Source organism: Zingiber officinale, chromosome 7A (genome assembly GCF_018446385.1).
Source record: "Zingiber officinale cultivar Zhangliang chromosome 7A, Zo_v1.1, whole genome shotgun sequence".
NCBI lineage: Eukaryota > Viridiplantae > Streptophyta > Magnoliopsida > Zingiberales > Zingiberaceae > Zingiber > Zingiber officinale.
This window is the reverse complement of record NC_055998.1, coordinates 123,966,222-123,983,482: the sequence shown is the minus strand read 5'-3', so window position 1 is coordinate 123,983,482 and position 17,261 is coordinate 123,966,222. Positions and strand designations below refer to the sequence as shown.

Sequence of the window (17,261 nt, the reverse complement as noted above, 5' to 3'; positions counted from 1 at the left end):
TAGAAATGATTCAGATTGTCACTGGTAAAGGAGAGGTGCTGTCGGATTTTTCTCTGGCTGGAACTCCTCGAGGCATGACAAAAATAGTAGCTAAGAGTGTACTTGGCGAGTCAAAAGGACATACACCACTAAGTAAGAAATCTTGGAGGTGGAATGAGAAAGTATAAGAGAAAATGAAAGAAAAAATGAACCGCTTACAAGGAATTATATATTTGTAAGAACGAGAAAATCTTAAAAATATATATATAATAGCAAAAAAAGAGATTAAGAAAGTAGTGAATAAAGCAAAAAAATCAAACTTTTGAACGATTATATCACAAATTGAATATAAAAGAAAGGGAAAGAGACATTTATAGAATAGCTAAAGTGAGAAAAAGGAAGACAAAAGATCTTATCCAAATAAAATATATTAAAAATAAATATAATAGGTACTAATAAATGATGAAGAAATAAAAGAGCGATGGGAGGTATTTTCATGAACTTTTTAATCAAGATTTAGGTGACAAACTTAACTTAGGTAATTTAAGTAGGTCAAAAGAGAAATAAAACAAGCTTTAAATGAAATGCACAATGAAAAAGTCGTTGGACCAGATAATATTCCGATAGAGATATAGAAGTGCCTAGGAAATAAGATATTGAATGACTTACAAAATTATTTAAAAATTATTTAATATGATATTGAAAAAAAAAAAATACCCGATCAATGGATGGTATGTACTCTAGTTCCGTTATATAAGAACAAGAGAGACATAAAATTGTGTAAACTATAGGGGGATTGAAATAATGAGTCATATAATGAAACTTTTGAAAAAAAAATAATAATAAAAATAAGGAGACCACAGTGACCGAAAATCAATTTGGATTTATGCCTAGAAGCTTGACAATAAAAGTTATACATCTTCTTAGACAACTAATTAAAAAATATCGGGAGTAAAAATAAGATCTATACATGATATTCATTGACTTAGAAAAATCTTATGATAGAGTTAGGTCTCAAGAGAAATTATATGGAGAGTTCTAGAAAAGAGAGGTGTTAGCGCAACATATATTAAACTAATTAAGAATATGCACGAGCTAGAGTAAAGATTTCAGGAAGAGTAACTGAAGCATTTCCAATAAAGATAGAATTACATCAAGGATTAGTTCTAAGTCCTTATCTTTTTACACTAATTATGGGCAAACGCACTGCACACATTCAAGACACAGTACCATAGTGCATGTTGTGTGCAGATGATATTATTTTGGTACATAAAACATGTGAAGGAAAAAATGCTAAACTAAAATCTTGACAAGAAATACTATAAGAGAAATGTTTTAGTCTAAATAGAATAAAGATAGAATATATGGAATTTAAGTTTAGCAATATTAGACGTAATGAGACAATTGTTAAGATAGGAGATGATGAGTTACCCAGAACCGAGAAGTTTAAATATTTATGATCATTTATACAAAACGATTGAGGGATTGAAAGAGATGTCTTACATAAAATACAAGCATGATGGTTGAAATAGAGCAGAACATCGAATGTTTTATATGACCGTAAAGTACCTCTAAAACTTAAAAGAAAGTTCTACAAAATTGCAATTAAACCTACTATGTTATATGAAGCTGAATGTTGGATTATGGCTCAAGCACATGAGCAAAAGATGATAGTTGTAAAGATGAGGATGTTAAGATAGATGTATGGACATACGAGGATGGACAGAATAAGAAATAAAAGCATTAGAGAGAAAGTCGAAGTTGCATCTATTGAGGGAAAACTTCTAAACACATGTAAGATAGTATGAGCATGTACTTAAACATCCAATAAATGTTCAATTAGGCGATATGAAACTATGATAAACACATATATCAAACGAGGAAGAGGAAAATTAAAAAAAACTTGATTAGCAATAATTAAATAAAATAAAATAAAATTTATTTAAGTATAGAGGATGATATAATAGGAGATAGAGTTCAATGGTGTAAAAATATCCATATAATCGACCCCGCCTAGTTGGATAATATTTAGTTGTCTTTTGTTGTGTGCAAATTTTAAAAAATAATATTTTTTTAAATACGAGACATATACTTAGACGACTAATAAATATTTCAATTAGACAATATAAAATTATAAGAAATATGCATATCAAATGAGTCAAAATAAAATTAAAAAAATTTAGTTAGTAATAATAAAGTAAGATTATATATACATATAAAAGATAGTTCAATAGTGATGAAGAAGAATCAACCCCACTTAATAGGATAAAACTTGATTATATTGTTGTTGTTTGCAAACTTTTAAACAAATTGTTAACGGACTTGAAATTAGATTAAGGTTTGCGGGCAGCACCTAATTCTCTAGGCCATCAAATATCCAATAATAGACTTCAATTTAAAGATATCTTCCTCTAATTAAGCTATCAACACTAAGCTCTCTTATAATTAATGAACCGTTGAAAATAGTTTGATTACTCCAAATTAGCAATCCAACTTCAATAGCATTCACTGTCTTACCATTATCACATTTGATTGTGTATCATTACTCCTCTTATACATGAGATTGAGTTCCTAGAACCTCAATGTCAAATGTCATTAATTAATTGCTCCTATACATGTATTCAAAAAAATTCTTATAAAATATCTAGGATTCTAAAGCATTGAACAAAGGATAAATCAAAGAATAGATAAACAAAAAGGTGACTAACGAGTAGATTAAACTTTTTGTATTATGCAAATAATAGAAATATAAACTTGTAGAATAAAACGTTGTGCAGATTTCTAGCACTGTCTAAAATCTCAAATTGCATTTTTACTTAAAAAAAAAGAAATAAAGGAAATAGAAAAGGCCCAAAAGAATAACCTTGTATTTTTTTTCCCCCATTTTAGTTTCATAGCATAGTAAAAAAAGCATAGCACATATATTCAAAGAAAGTGAAACTAATATATCATCTATGCGATTAGTTATTTGCAACATTTGCTTACTTTTTTTTCACAGAAAAAAAACAAAACCACGTGTTTACATTAACTAAAATATTATTCAAAACAGCCAGAGAATATTTTTGATAATGGCAAAATTAATTTATGCATTAAAAGATTGTGCATGTATTCTTATGATGTTGCCAACAAGCTGAATAAAACGAGTTGAAGATGTTACAAGTTTGCATCAGGGCTCGGGTTGCATCTTCTCGCATTCATCTCGTATTGATTGGAAAAGGATAGAGGACAGATATCTCTCACCAAAGCTAGGGAACACAACCTAACCAGTGAAGAAACGGTTATATAATTTTGTTTAGCTTTGTGCAGAACTCAAGAAATAACTCAAAAGAAAGCACCAAAAAGAAAAAAAAAAAAAACAAAATCAACACTATAGAAATAACAAAAATATAACAATGCAATATCAATAAAGATGCATGAAACAGTTATAGAATAGGCGACTAAGAAGGGAATCTAATATTTCCCTATTCCTTATAGTTTAGTAGAGAACATATATTTCAAGTATGATTAGTTGAGGTATTTTTATTCTTTTGTTAGTACTTGTCTTTGACTAGCTATATTATTGTGATCACAAAGTTATTAGTTTGGTTTTATTTTCCACAAACGTCTATAAAAAAAAGAAAAAAAAAATTGTAAGCAGTGACATACCACGATAAGTTTCCCAGCATTTTCTGGTCTACTTGCAACCTTTATTGCTGCAGCTGCTGCTGCTCCGGAAGAAATTCCAACCTGAAGAGTATCCAAAATACTAAGGATCATGCATACCGAATGAATTTGATTGTAAGTTCATTGCAAGATGGAGCATCTCACAGATAAAAACGCTTTGATATCTCATCTAATGTTTTTGGTGGCACATACAATGAATTACATTCCTATTGTTTATGGAAAAATAATAACAAATCATATATTTATGAAAAATATAAAATTCATAGAATACCACCGTCCTCCTACTTTAATCCTGCAATGAATGAACCACACCATATGATGCTCATATCAAAATCCTAGCAACAGAGGAACCTCGATATTTAAAATTAGGATTCAAATTTGATGCGTGTAAAATTTACATTTATTTCATTTTTTCGATAATTTAGAGACTTCAGGTCAGATCAACTTCTAGTTGTAATTACAATTCTATGAATGCATTAACTAGGAAAAATTCAATAGCAGTATGAATCATGTTTCAATGAATTTAATTCTCTTGAAGAGCTTCAGGAGTTACATCAACTATTTCTAGAAAGTTGAAATAGAAAGCATTGGTAGTTGACCTGGTCAATGCCAAGGTCAGACATTTTTTAGAAGAAAGAATATACAGAACCCAAGTATGAACAATAGGAACCAAATCTTCATCATCTCTTCTACTTTTCAACTTGACATAGCTTTCATACTTCAGTCTATTGATATTAATGTTTCAGAAAAGAAGAGTTGATTTGGAGCATGAAATTAATTATGGTTTAAGTAGCTTCAATTATTCATATTTACATAAAAGCAATATCGCAAATTGGCTCCTACAGTCAGCTATGAGGAAATTTGACGTAACCACTCCCATCCATCAGAAGCGATAGATGTAGGATCGACAGAGTGTGATAGAGGCGCTTTTAAAAATAATTCTTTTACTTGTTAAAATCAAAATCGTGCAGCGGAAAATAGAAAACACAATTCGATTACTTGGTTCTCGAAGCCTAGGTCGACTCCTACTTTAAGACTCGCGATCCTTGATCGCACTAATGGACAATCCACTGAACCTCTTCTTTCCGAAAACCTCGGAAAAAAACAGTGTGTACAAATGAGTAAGATAGTAACAACCTACTATCTTACTAATAAATAAGTACAATTACAAGCTAGTTAAATTATACCGACTTAAGAATGAGTATGCAACTTGTCGGCACTTCTTGGAGCAGTAGCTTGTAGCTTGTAGCTTGCGCAGAGATGAACTTCGAACCAATCAGATTTCATTCACCAACCTCGGACCTCGAGCTCACTCTTATAAGAGTCGTCGACGTTCGGTCAACCGATCCTTGAGTTCGGTCGACCGAACTAGCTTCCTTCCATCTTTGCTGAGATCTGATATTGATTCGATCTTTAGCATTTAATGACAATTAAGTGTTTGATCGACCGATCCCTTTATTGGGTCAACCGAACATAGATCCTTCCCTGTTCGTCGAGATCTGGAATTAATGCGCCATTAAGTAATGATTGTTCAGTCGATCGATCCCCTGATTTGGTCGACCGATCAGTCGCTCTTCCTTCTTTGCTTCTGCTCGATCTGAACTGTGCTGAGTCATCATGGTTCGGTCAACCGATCCTCTGGTTCAGTCGACCGATCAAGGTTTGATCAGACCCTGCTCTGTTTTGGTTTGAACTGATATCTGCTCTGAGTTGACCTTGTTCGGTCAACTGATCATCGGGTTCAGTCGACCGATCAAGTCGAACCTGCAAAACAGTGTTACACAATAATCCTACAAAACAAATATTAGCATAGTAATAATATATCTAATGCATGAGTAATAATAATAGACAGTTCCACTGTCTTGATCTCAGCTTGGAAACCTTCCAGGTTTCTTCAGTTGGATCAACGACCTTAAGTTGTTCCTTTCAGGAACACGACTTCACTATCGCTCCTCTAATTGCGTATCTCAACCTATCTGCCAAACGTTGATCCTCCAGATCTATTTGGAATTTACCTGCTCAGTGTCTGATCACCTGATCCACTAAGACTTTTCCGACAATACTATATTAGCCAACATCAATAATAGTAATATATAATCCTATAGTAAACCAAAACTTAGATTTACCTAGATCCGCTAGTCCGGTCGACCGCGCGCGGTCGACCAAAAACCATCCGATCAACCGCGCGTGGTCGACCGGAAACCATCCGATCAACCTTGCTTGGAGTTCACTCCTCCAAGACTTCTCGCTACCTAAGGTTGTCTCCCCCTAGAATTTTCACCATCTGGCTTCACTCACCGGAACCTAAGGTTACCATCCCCTAGGATTTTCTCCGCCTAGCTTCACTCGCCAAGACTCACTATTCGGCTACCCAGGGATCAGGTCCTCCAGACCTATCGAATCCACCTGGCTTCCAGGATCTACCGAGATTTTCCTTGCCTTAGTATTCGACTACCCAGGGATCAGGTCCTTCAGACTTACCGAATCCACCTGGCTTCCACAATCTACTGAGATTTTTCTTGCTTTAGTATTCGACTACCCAAGGATCAAGTCTTCCAGACCTATCGAATCCACCTGTCTTCCACGATCTGTTGGTGCAATCGACCTCCAAGGTTTTAATGTTAGACAAATATGTTTAAGTATGCTTAAGTATGGAGCTTGATCTAGGGAAGTCCTAGTTGTAGGCTAGGGGGAAGTCCTAGTTGGAAGCTAAGCAAGAGAAATCTCGGTAGATCGTGGAATCCAGGTGGATAGGTTTGGAGGACCTGATCCTTGGGTAGTCAAATACTGAGGCAAGGGAAATTTCGGTATATCGTGGAAGCCAGGAGGATAGGTCTGGAGGACCTGATCCCTGGGTAGTCGAATACTGTGTCTTGGTGAGTGAAGCCAAGTAGTGAAAAACATAGGGAGAGATAACCTTACGTAACGAGAAGTCTTGGAGGAGTGAACTCCAAGCAAGGTTGATCGGATGGTTTCCGGTCGACCGCGCGCGATCGACCGGACCAGCGGATCTCGATAAATCTAGGATTAGGTTTACCATTATATTCTGTATTACTATTATTGTTGTTGGCTAATATAGTATTGCAGGAAAAGTTTTAGTGGATCAGGCGATCATACACTAAGCAGGCAAAGTCCAAACATGTCTGGAGGACCATGTTTGGCAGGTAAGTTGAGGTAAACAACTGGAGGAGCGACAGTGAGATCGGATTCCCGAAGGGAACAACCTTAGGTCGCTGATCCAACTGAAGAAACTGAAAAGGTTTCAAAGTTGAGATCAAGACAGTTCTACTGTCTTTTATATTACTCATGCATTATAATATTATTACTGTGTTAACATTTGTTTTGCAGGATTCTTTTCTGTCTAACACTGTGTTGTAGGTCCGGCTAGATCGGTCGACCGAACAAGAAGAAATCAAGGCAGTGTTCAGATCAGACCATAACAGATCAGAGCCCGATCAAACTTTGATCGATCGACCGAACAATAAGATCGATCGACTGAACCATGATGACTTAGCAATGCCAGCATCGATCAGAAGGATAAGGAAAAAGGGTTGATCGGTCGACCGAACCAATCAACATTAAACCAGCATTAAATGAGGATCACGGCAAATCTCGACGAACAGGGAAGGAGCCTGTTCAGTCAACCAAAAAGAGGAATCGGTTGACCGAACCCTTAATGAGCAATTAATGCCCGAGATCGAGCCAACGTCAGACTCCAGCCAGGAAGGAAGGAAGGGAGCTGGTTCGGTCGACCGAACAGAGAGATCGGTCGACCGAACGTCCATTACACCTATAAAAAGAGGCTCGAGGTTTGAGGCTGTGTAACACTTTCTGATTGACAAAAGTTCTCTTCTGCAAGCTGCTCGTGCTACAAGTCTTCATCAGCTCTGCAAGTCACTCCGTCCGATAGTGTCAACCAAAGCTTCAACTCCATTACTTGTCGGTATATTTTATTAGCTTGCATTGTAATTAACTTAAGCAAGATAGTAGGTTGTTACTATCTTGCTCATTTTGTACGTTCTGCTTCTTTCCGAGAATTTCGGAAAGAAGAATTATAGTGGATTGTCCATCGGTGCGATCAAGGATCGCGAGCCTTCGAGTAGGAGTCGACCTAGACTCTGAACGAAGTAAACAAGCTTGTCTTTCCTTTTACTTTTCGCTATGCACAACTCTGCTTTTAAAGAAAAATAGAAGTTTTAAAAAAGGCGCGATATTCACCCCCCTCTATCGCACCCATTCGATCTAACACGATCTACCGAGATTTTCCTTGCCTAGCATGCAACTAGGACTTCCCTTGCTTAATCGCAGTTAGGACTAGTCACTCGGTTGACTCCCCACCCTTGCCTAGCCACGACTAAGACTTCCCATGATCAAGCTCCATTAAACTTACTTAAATATATTTGTCGACATTAAAACCTTGGAGGTTGATTGCACCAACAATAGATGCCTACACTTTTTTTTGATGATTAACTACCATGCTTTCCAAACCTCAGAATCTAGAGAAATCTATCATGATATGCTTGACTCGGGCGCATGGCAATATTGAAGGATAATTGATATAATTGCAAAATAGTTGCATGAATTCAGGGAATTAAACATAATCAACAAAAAATTATGAAAGAGTCCATGAATTCAGAGAATTAAACATAATCAATGACAATTAAGAAAGAGTTTATGAATTCAGAGAATTCAATAAACAGAACATCATAGGAAGGCATCACTGACTAGTACCGTAATGCAGGTAAGCTCATAAAGCATTTGCATCCAAAAGAAATTTGGAATACCTTTACAGCAAATAATCAGTTTGAAACATGCCCTGTGGGCAGGTTATTTTTCCAAAAACTAGAAGTACTAAGACTACAGGCAAATCTTAAAAACTAGGTTTTCTTCTTCAGTAAATTTGACAAGAAAATATCACACAATGATAGCAAAATTTGAAACCAAAAGTCATAAAGAGGGCATATATACCAGCAATCCTTCTTGGAGAGCCAACTGTTTTGCAACTTCAACAGCTTCATTGCTTGATATCTGCAGCAAAATAAGTAGAAGATGATGAAAAGTGAATTACGAGAGTGATTCAGTATGTGTCAGCATATGTAGTAAAAAAAACTGTCATGTCATTCATACAATGTAGATTGCAGTAAGTTCCCCCACAGAGATCATAAATGAAAATGAAATTATTTATCTATCTTGTTGCATCATCAATGGTTTAATCTGCAGAAGCAAATTTAAAAAAAAATGAAGCAGTCTAATTAGATTACAAGGTGCAAACGTTGTCACCATTTATGTAAATCAATGCCATCAAATTTCACCATATATAACATAAAATGCAAAGTCTTCTCCTTAGGAAGCTGTACCTTAGCTGACACAATTTAAGTTGCATATAAAATTGTCATGACTTGCAAATGCAGGTGTTGCCACTAAATAATGAATATTCAGACCTATTTATTTGGCACATTGTTCAACACCTGGAGACACATAAAGAGTAGGAGGCAAAGGAATTGACAATGGCATTCCAAGTTAACTAAACAATCCAGGGTGGGAATATCAAAAGTAGGAAAAGGATAGTGTACATCAATATTGAGCTAACCATATATTCAGACAGACCTGACAAAAAATGAAGGTTTAAGAGAAGAACAATTTAAACTTTATTTTTAGTAAAGTTTTAAAATGCACGAATTTTTTAGACTATTGACAAGAGAGATAGAACTTGAAAAGAGAAGTGGTCAGAAACATAATTGAATAGGATATAAACTCAAAGGTATGTACTATGTAGATGCATTACTAGCAGATGAAGAAGACTTTATCCATCAAATGCAATGAGAAGATGACTAGTGAATAATTCAATAATCAATAACACAATCAAACTGCCAAAGCAAAGAATTTTCACAAGCTCATACCTCTAAAATCTCGTCTACTACTTCAAGGTCTAAATTCCTGGGTACAAAACCTGCTCCAATTCCTTGGATCTTGTGCGGACCTACATGTGAAGGATTTTGTTTAAGGGGATAAAAGCATGTTGAAGCACAATAAGAAACACCATATAATGGCAGTTCATACCAGGTTTCCCCCCTGAAAGAATGTTGCTTTCAGCAGGCTCAATGCCAATGACCTGAAGTGATGGAAGAATAGCAAGACTGAAATTCAGTAAATAAAAAAGAAAAAAGAAAAAAATGGCAATGATAAGGAGAAGAATCATAAGGAAGAACCTTAATGTTAGGATTCTTTTCCTTTAAATAATGGCCAACACCAGAAATAGTTCCGCCTGTGCCAATTCCAGCAATAAAAATGTCAACCTTCCCTCTAGTATCTTCCCAGATTTCAGGACCAGTAGTCTCATAGTGTATCTGCATTAAGAGTATATAGGATGGAATAACATAGCACTGGTAATAGAACAAGAAAACTTGGAAGAATTATGTTGGTAGAATGTCACCTTTGGATTTGCAGGATTGTCAAACTGTTGGAGCATGTACGCACCAGCTGTTTTCTTCACAATTTCTTCTGCCTTTTGAACTGCTCCCTTCATGCCTTTGGCAGAATCAGTAAGGACAAGTTCTGCTCCAAAAGCTTTAAGTAGAACTCGCCTTTCGATGCTCATAGAGGCAGGCATAGTCAAAATCAGTTTGTAGCCTTTGGCAGCAGCAATAAATGCAAGACCAATCCCCGTATTACCACTTGTTGGTTCCACCAATATACTCTTTAGAAACATCAATAAATAAACTTTTAGTAAGTAATTATGACTATGAAATTGAAGATTTATATAGTAAACTACAATAAGATCGTACAATAAAACCTCAGAAAGGGCAAAAGAGACAAATATTTATATAAAAACTAACACCATTATTGAAGCATTTACTATGACTTAAAGCAGCCAAGAAACTCACTTTTTCAGACAACATGACCAAAATTTCAACAATTAAATTTTATATTTGATTGTTAAATTGACTTAGCTAAATAATTGCTGTTATATTCATGTATATCATTATTGATTAGTTTCTTTTTTGTCATTACAATGGATGTTTTAGATCCAGTTTTTTGAGTTTTCACTTTTAAAGATCTTTTAACTCCGCCCAAGACGACCAGTCATGGCCGGTCCCAAGCCCGGATAAAGGAGGAGGGTTGCGTTAGGTTGCCCGCCAGCGTCAAACTATGGCAAATATTCAATGAATGAATCCACTTTTAAAGATCTTTTATAGTATTTTTTCTGTTCTTCCTTTCACAAAGATCAAATATCTTTTTTGTATATTTCTTTTTAAAAATTATTGTACAAAGTTGACATAAATCAGTAGACAAATATTTGCTTTTATTTTTTCCTTTTCGGATTTTTAGATTTTTTTTCAGATTTATTACATCTCCTTGTTCAATGTTCAGCATCTACTCCTGTTAAGACAAATTTCTAGTGTTGGCAAGTTCTGGCTCTAATTACATATTTCACAAGTTTTACATTGTAAAATATGTCACAACTCCCAACAAAAAAACAATCAAGCATATGTACCAATGTTAAATTTGAATTGGCTTTACAAGTCTTTCTTCAACTTCAACACCTACAAATAGGAACTGCCAATGTTATTGAATAACCCTCAAATCATCCTCATATATGTACTGTGATGTCAATAGACAAAGAATCTCTTTTTCAAAGGTCATTCAATTTGTTGTACAAGTGCACAAAAACCACGTCGAGTTTTCAGTCAACTAATGGTCAATGTCCTTGCCATATGGCACTACATGCCAAGGAGAAAAATAAAAGGAATTTTGTGTCAGATGCTCAACGTACACATCCAGTTTTTCACCATGTAGATGTCACAGGTTGAGGCATTAGGAGTAAATCAAATGGAAAATAAAAGTAAATGAAATTCTCTTTATAATAGAATATTTGTACCATCTCCAATATGTTAGAAATGCAGCATCAACCTAGCTGCTATGTGAATGCCACATGGTGTTGACCATTACATAATATTACAGAATCTAGCTTGAGCTTTAAACCAAAAGCAACTCTCTTAGGAAGGAATTAAGATTTTGAAAGTTTAAGGGCATTTTGCAAAGAAAAAAAATTATGTGAACAAAGTGAAACTATCCCCTATACAATTTTATGATATATTGATATGGAAAAATGGAAGGAAACAATAACAGTGAAAGAAGCCATTTGATTACCTTTCCAGGTGTAATGAGCCCTTTTTGTTCAGCATCAGCTATCATACTGTGTCCTATCCTGAAAAAAACGGAGCAAATATATTATATAACCTGTTCTAAAGATACATTAACAGTTAAAAAAAACGTACCTATCTTTAACACTGCAGCATGGCTCCATTATCTCAAGTTTGACAGCAATGTTTGCAACACACCCTTTTATGATATTGTTCAGATACACCATTGGTGTCTTACCTATAAGCTGTAAGAAAGCAGCCAATTATAGATGCTGGATGATTAGAAAGATTTAAATTCTAATTTAATGGTTTGCAAAAGAAAGCAATAAAACATTGTAATATAAAAAGAAGCATAAACAAACATTTCAGACAAGCATGACTTTGTGAATACCAAATAGAGACGAATGCGATTACAGATTACTAGTGAGACACTTTTGAATCATTTTGCTTAATTTAATAGTGTCTTCTTACTTTAACCGGTTAAACTAGTTCCCTTATTGTATTGCAAGAAGTGATGCCTAAACAAGATCTCCAAATGAATACAGTTATATCAAACAACTTAACTGATGCAAAGTGGAAACTAGAATACAATAGCCATAAAAAAAAAATCGTTCAAGCATTCCTGTGAAAAGAGCTGCTAGGCTCCAAAATTACTAACCTAAACAAAATAAAAAATAGCCATAAATAAATAGCGTTTAACATTTGAAAAAAAAAATAATCAAAAAGTGTTGTACAAAATCTCAACTTAAAAATATGTTCAGTTCTAAAAATTGATTTACACTAGAGTGATAAGTTTTCAGAAAAGTATTGCATTCATATCAAGCCATCTATGAAAATTTTAAAAGAAAACTATTTTATGATTCCATCTCAAAGACCTTATCCCTCCCCCCAAAAATAAAATAAATAAAAAAGATAAATCTCGAAGTACCTGCGTCACATCTTCGGCTATGTTGAGACCTTCGATCTCCGTCTGCGGCTTCACGGAAACAGCTTCGCAGACGAAGGGGCGCCGAGGGGGGTTGGTCGGAGCGACTGCGATCCTTCTTCTCCACACCGACACAGGGCTGACGAAGAAAGATCGGGGCACTAAGAAGGTGGGCTGGGAAAGTGGACGAGATTCGTGCGCGGTCCGTAAGTGAGAGGCGAACGACGACGGGATGGGGCTGGAGACCGACGCCATGGAGGGGGGTAGGGAGAGGGGCGGAGCCCAAAGAAAATCGAATCAAACTCAGTACAAGTCGCTCATGATAATGAAGTAGATTTTTGTAATAATAATTAATTAATTAATTTTGCGAATAAATAAGGCTGCGATTCCCTCGCCTCCCGCGTCCTGCTAATCTTTTTCTATATCAACACGAATGAGATAAATTATGAATAATTATTAATTATTAATATAGATAGTCAATCTGATGCATAAGATTTCATATAACAACACTCCATATTTTAATCATCGCATCGTCCCAAAGAGACTAAACGAATTGATCCTCAAGCACAAGATGGCGTTTGATTTATGGGTTTGGGAATGAGGGAATGGATTCATTCCTAAATCTTATGTTTGGTTGATGGGAATGGAATCAAGATTTTGGAATGAAATCCAAAAACTTGGGTATGGATGAAACACACCCCCTCCTTTGGGTTTTGATGGAATAGGAATGTGAATTAAGTTTTAGACAAAAATACCCTGAATATATTTGTTCATTTTTTTTTAATTTCACACTCTCTCTCCTTTGTTCTCTCTCATCATATTTTCTCTCTCCTTATTTTATCATCATACTTTCTCTCTCAACATACTTTCTCTCTCCTCATTTTCTCTCATCACACATTCTCTACCATTTTCTCTCTATATTCCCTCTCATCATACACTCTCTCTCCTCATTTTCTCTCTCTTCATTCTCTTCCATCACACTTTCTCTCCCATTACACACTTTCTTCTTATTTTTTCATCATATTTTATCTCTCATCGTACTTTCTCTCTCCTCAATCTCTCTTAACATACTCTCTCTCCTCATTTTCTCTCATCATAGTTTCTCTCTTCATTCTCTCTCATCACGCTCTCTCTCTTTATTTTCTCTAATCACACTTTCTTTCTCATCACACTTTCTCTCTCATCATACTTTCTCTCTCCTCGGTCTCTCATTTTCTCTCATCACACTTTCTCTCTCTTCATTTTTTCCCATCATTCTTTATCTATCAACTCACTTTCTCTCTCATCATATTTTCTCTCTCTTCACTTTTTCATTTTCTCTCATAATACTTTCTCTTTCTTCATTTTTTCCATCACTCTTTCTCTCTGAGTATACTTTCTCACTCCTCAGTCTCTCATTTTCTCTCATCATATTTTTACTCTTCATTTTTTCTCATCACTCTTTCTCTCTCAACATATTTTCTCTCTCATTGTACTTTCTCTCTCATCACTCTTTCATTTTCTCTCATAATACTTTTTCTCTCTTTATTTTTTCCCATCACTTTTTCTCTCTCAACACACTTTCTCTCTCATCATACTTTTTCTCTTCTCAATCTCTCTTATCATGCACTCTCTCCTCATTTTCTCTCATCATACTTTCTCTCTATACATTCTCTCTCATCACACTTTCTCTCTCATCATATGTTTCTCTCACATTCAACTTTCTCTCCCATCTAATTTTTTTTCTTATTTTCCTGTAAGGGTAAAAAAGGGAATTTAGGTTCATTCCGATTGAAAATATTTAACTAACCAAACATCATTTTTAAGAATGATACTCAAGCTCATACCCATTCACATTCCATAATACTATAATACTCATTCTCATTCTGATTCCTAGGAGAGAACCAAACGCTCCCTAAGATAACGGAGGTCCCCATGGAATGTCCATTCATTCCATTTGGTTGGAGAGTAGGAGATTTACCAAGTAAGAAATTAATTTTTGACAATGTATATTTTTGAAAAAAAAAAAATAGAAGTTGGCTATAAGTTGACCATATGATTTATCTCCCTTCATATAATTTAAGAAGAACTGTAAGAGGAATTCTGGGATTATTATTTTATTAATAATTTTTTGTTTTATTAGGATTAATTGCAGTTCATATTTTAAGATTTTTTTTCTTTTATTTAGGTTTTAATATTTGTAGTCTATATAAATATATCTTTAGGTGTTTGATGAATTATTTTTTTATTATTAAATAATATTTTTTTTCAGGAAATCTGGAGGAGGTCGGTTTTCTTTTATTGTCTTCTTCTCAATTTCCACTTCTCATCAGCCGCAGAATAATCATTATCCTATCTGACGTCAATTGGTATTAGAGCTGGTAGATTTTGATTGAGAAAGTCAAGCATCATATCCAATGGAAGCTTGTCGTGGTCATAGTCATAGTGAAACTGATTGTCATCAAATTCAATGGTCGACCATCGGCATGGTGGAAGCACTTACTATGCTCATGAGACAGATAGAGCAAAACCAATATCAAGAACGGGGAGAAGATGAAGAAAAAAGATTAAAAAAAATCACTTTTTTCTTTTTGGGTACATTCAAACTTCATTCTAGGCATGATTAGGTTTCGCCATGGAAGATGATAACTTCGACGCTCGAGATGACCTGGATGGATTCAAAGATGATTTAGATGAGAAATTTGACCCAGAAGAAATTGAAGAGTAATCTCGATCTCAAATTGGAAATGAAACTGAGGTGATTAGCGAGTCGTATATGACAATTATATGGAGTGAACGAAGTGCTTAATGATGATCCTTTATTCATTCCAAATTCACGTTTTGTCCAGCAAGGTAATTCTGAACATTTTATCAAATTATATCAAGCAACTAATTGTAGACCATCTTAGGAAGAACTAGAAGGCAAGACCAAAGAAATTTACGAACCAATTTACAATGATAACGGAGTTGATGAGGTGAATCAACTATTTCCAAGCTGTACTCAATTTATTATAGAAGATCTTCCTCCTGAGTACCCTTGTGATTATCATTACCGGCATCGCCGCCATTCTTTGAAAGCAAGATATTGCATGGGATTTACACTAGTGATTTCAAAGATTTTTTACTAATTAAATTTGTCCAGAAATGTGAATATATGGTTGGTAACTAAAATCAATCATTGTGAGTTAGGTTAAAGAGAACAATTTCAGAAAGAAATTAATGCTATGGAACACAAAAAAAAAATAAAGTCAAGCAAATCTCAAGATCTTGAACAAATGGATATAGCAAATTTCAAATTTTTAATATACAATGTCAACATACTAGAAGGGAGAGTCCTAGTTCTAGTACAAATATGTTCATCATTTGGCTACCACCTAAAACTATTCTAAACTTGAGAATGAGTTATTTCAACCTTAGGTGATTGATCCAAGAGGATCCGAATATTTTTATTATTATTTTTAGTTTTTTTTATAATTTCAATTTTTTTGTATTTTAGGCATTTTTGTCATTTTTATTTTATTTTTTGGTATTTTAAGTTGGTTTAGGAATTTTAGGATTGTGATTATGTTAATAATTTTTTCTTTTAAAAAAAATTCCCTTTCTTTATAAGTTAGGACTTAGTTTATATATTAGGATTTTTTTTCTTTATTTGAGTCTTAGAATCTAGAGTCTATATAATATATGTTTAGATATTTGAGGAATTATCCTCAATTATTAAATAATATTTTTTCGAGAAAATCTAAAGGACGACAATTTTCTTCTTATCTTCTCAATTTCCACTTCTCATCAGTCGCAGAATAATCACTATCCTGCCCTGCATTAGTTGGTATCAGAGTTGGTGGATTTCGATAAAGAAAGTCAAGTATCAGATTCAATGGAAGGTCGTCATGGTCATAATCGTGGTTGCAACAATAGGTAAGTTTCAATTAGGGAAGCCGAGCACCATAAAAAATGATTGAGGATTGAGAATTTACAGAGACAAGTCATAAATTTAACCCAGTGTGTAGGTGTGGTGAAGCGAAATCTTGAAGATTGTGAGGTATGTGATCGAGAGGATCAACATGTTGGTGTAATTTACACTAATGATCTAACTCAACTTTTGATGAATAACAAGTGTATTAAAGTTAGAGTATTTGTGGTCTAATTACTTTACCAAGTGTGCAGGAGTTGATGGGTCTGAAAGACCAAACACTAGGTTGAAATCCAGCTAGATCTGCGAACCCGATAGTTGGTGTAAAGTTCAAATAGGTCCGCGAGACTTGATATCTGGCTGGAAGTCCAGTTGGATCCACGAGACCTGACAACCGACCGAAGTCCAGTTGAGTCCAAGGATCCTAACAACTGGCAGGAAGACCTGGTGGGTTAAAGACAAGTCAAGAAACTGCAGTTGGTAAGTGGAGGTAAGCAACTGAGGAGAGATCTAGTGAGAACGTGTTCCTAGTTAAAGGAACTGTATGCGTCGGTCCAACTTAGGTCCATTTAGAAAACCTAAGTTGAGACCTTGACTAGATCCTGGTCTCGGGGGGACAGTGTTAGAGCAATCACAATGGTCCGTGCGATCATGTGTTTTG

The 17,261-nt window shown here is 34.9% G+C and overlaps 1 protein-coding gene across 1 annotated transcript; it reads right to left on the bottom strand.

Moving 5' to 3' along the window:
• Positions 1-2,980: 2,980 nt before the first annotated feature.
• On the bottom strand, positions 2,981-13,036 carry LOC122002360 (cysteine synthase-like). Its single transcript, XM_042557502.1, has 10 exons — positions 12,715-13,036; positions 11,922-12,031; positions 11,794-11,851; positions 10,076-10,339; positions 9,852-9,989; positions 9,703-9,754; positions 9,543-9,622; positions 8,611-8,670; positions 3,625-3,705; positions 2,981-3,238 (listed from the first exon to the last, which is right to left on the bottom strand). The coding sequence occupies exons 1-10, from the start codon at positions 12,964-12,966 to the stop codon at positions 3,146-3,148; spliced, it is 1,188 nt and encodes a 395-aa protein (XP_042413436.1). The 5' UTR covers positions 12,967-13,036; the 3' UTR covers positions 2,981-3,145.
• Positions 13,037-17,261: the final 4,225 nt, after the last annotated feature.

Excerpts from the sequence above, each read along its gene's own strand:
- LOC122002360 (XM_042557502.1), bottom strand. The coding sequence starts at position 12,966 with ATGGCGTCGGTCTCCAGCCCCATCCCGTCGTCGTTCGCCTCTCACTTA. Across the intron at positions 9,755-9,851 it reads AAAAGAATCCTAACATTAAG|GTCATTGGCATTGAGCCTGC; the intron begins GTTCTTCCTTAT and ends CCATCACTTCAG. Across the intron at positions 8,671-9,542 it reads TAGTAGACGAGATTTTAGAG|ATATCAAGCAATGAAGCTGT; the intron begins GTATGAGCTTGT and ends ATTTTGCTGCAG.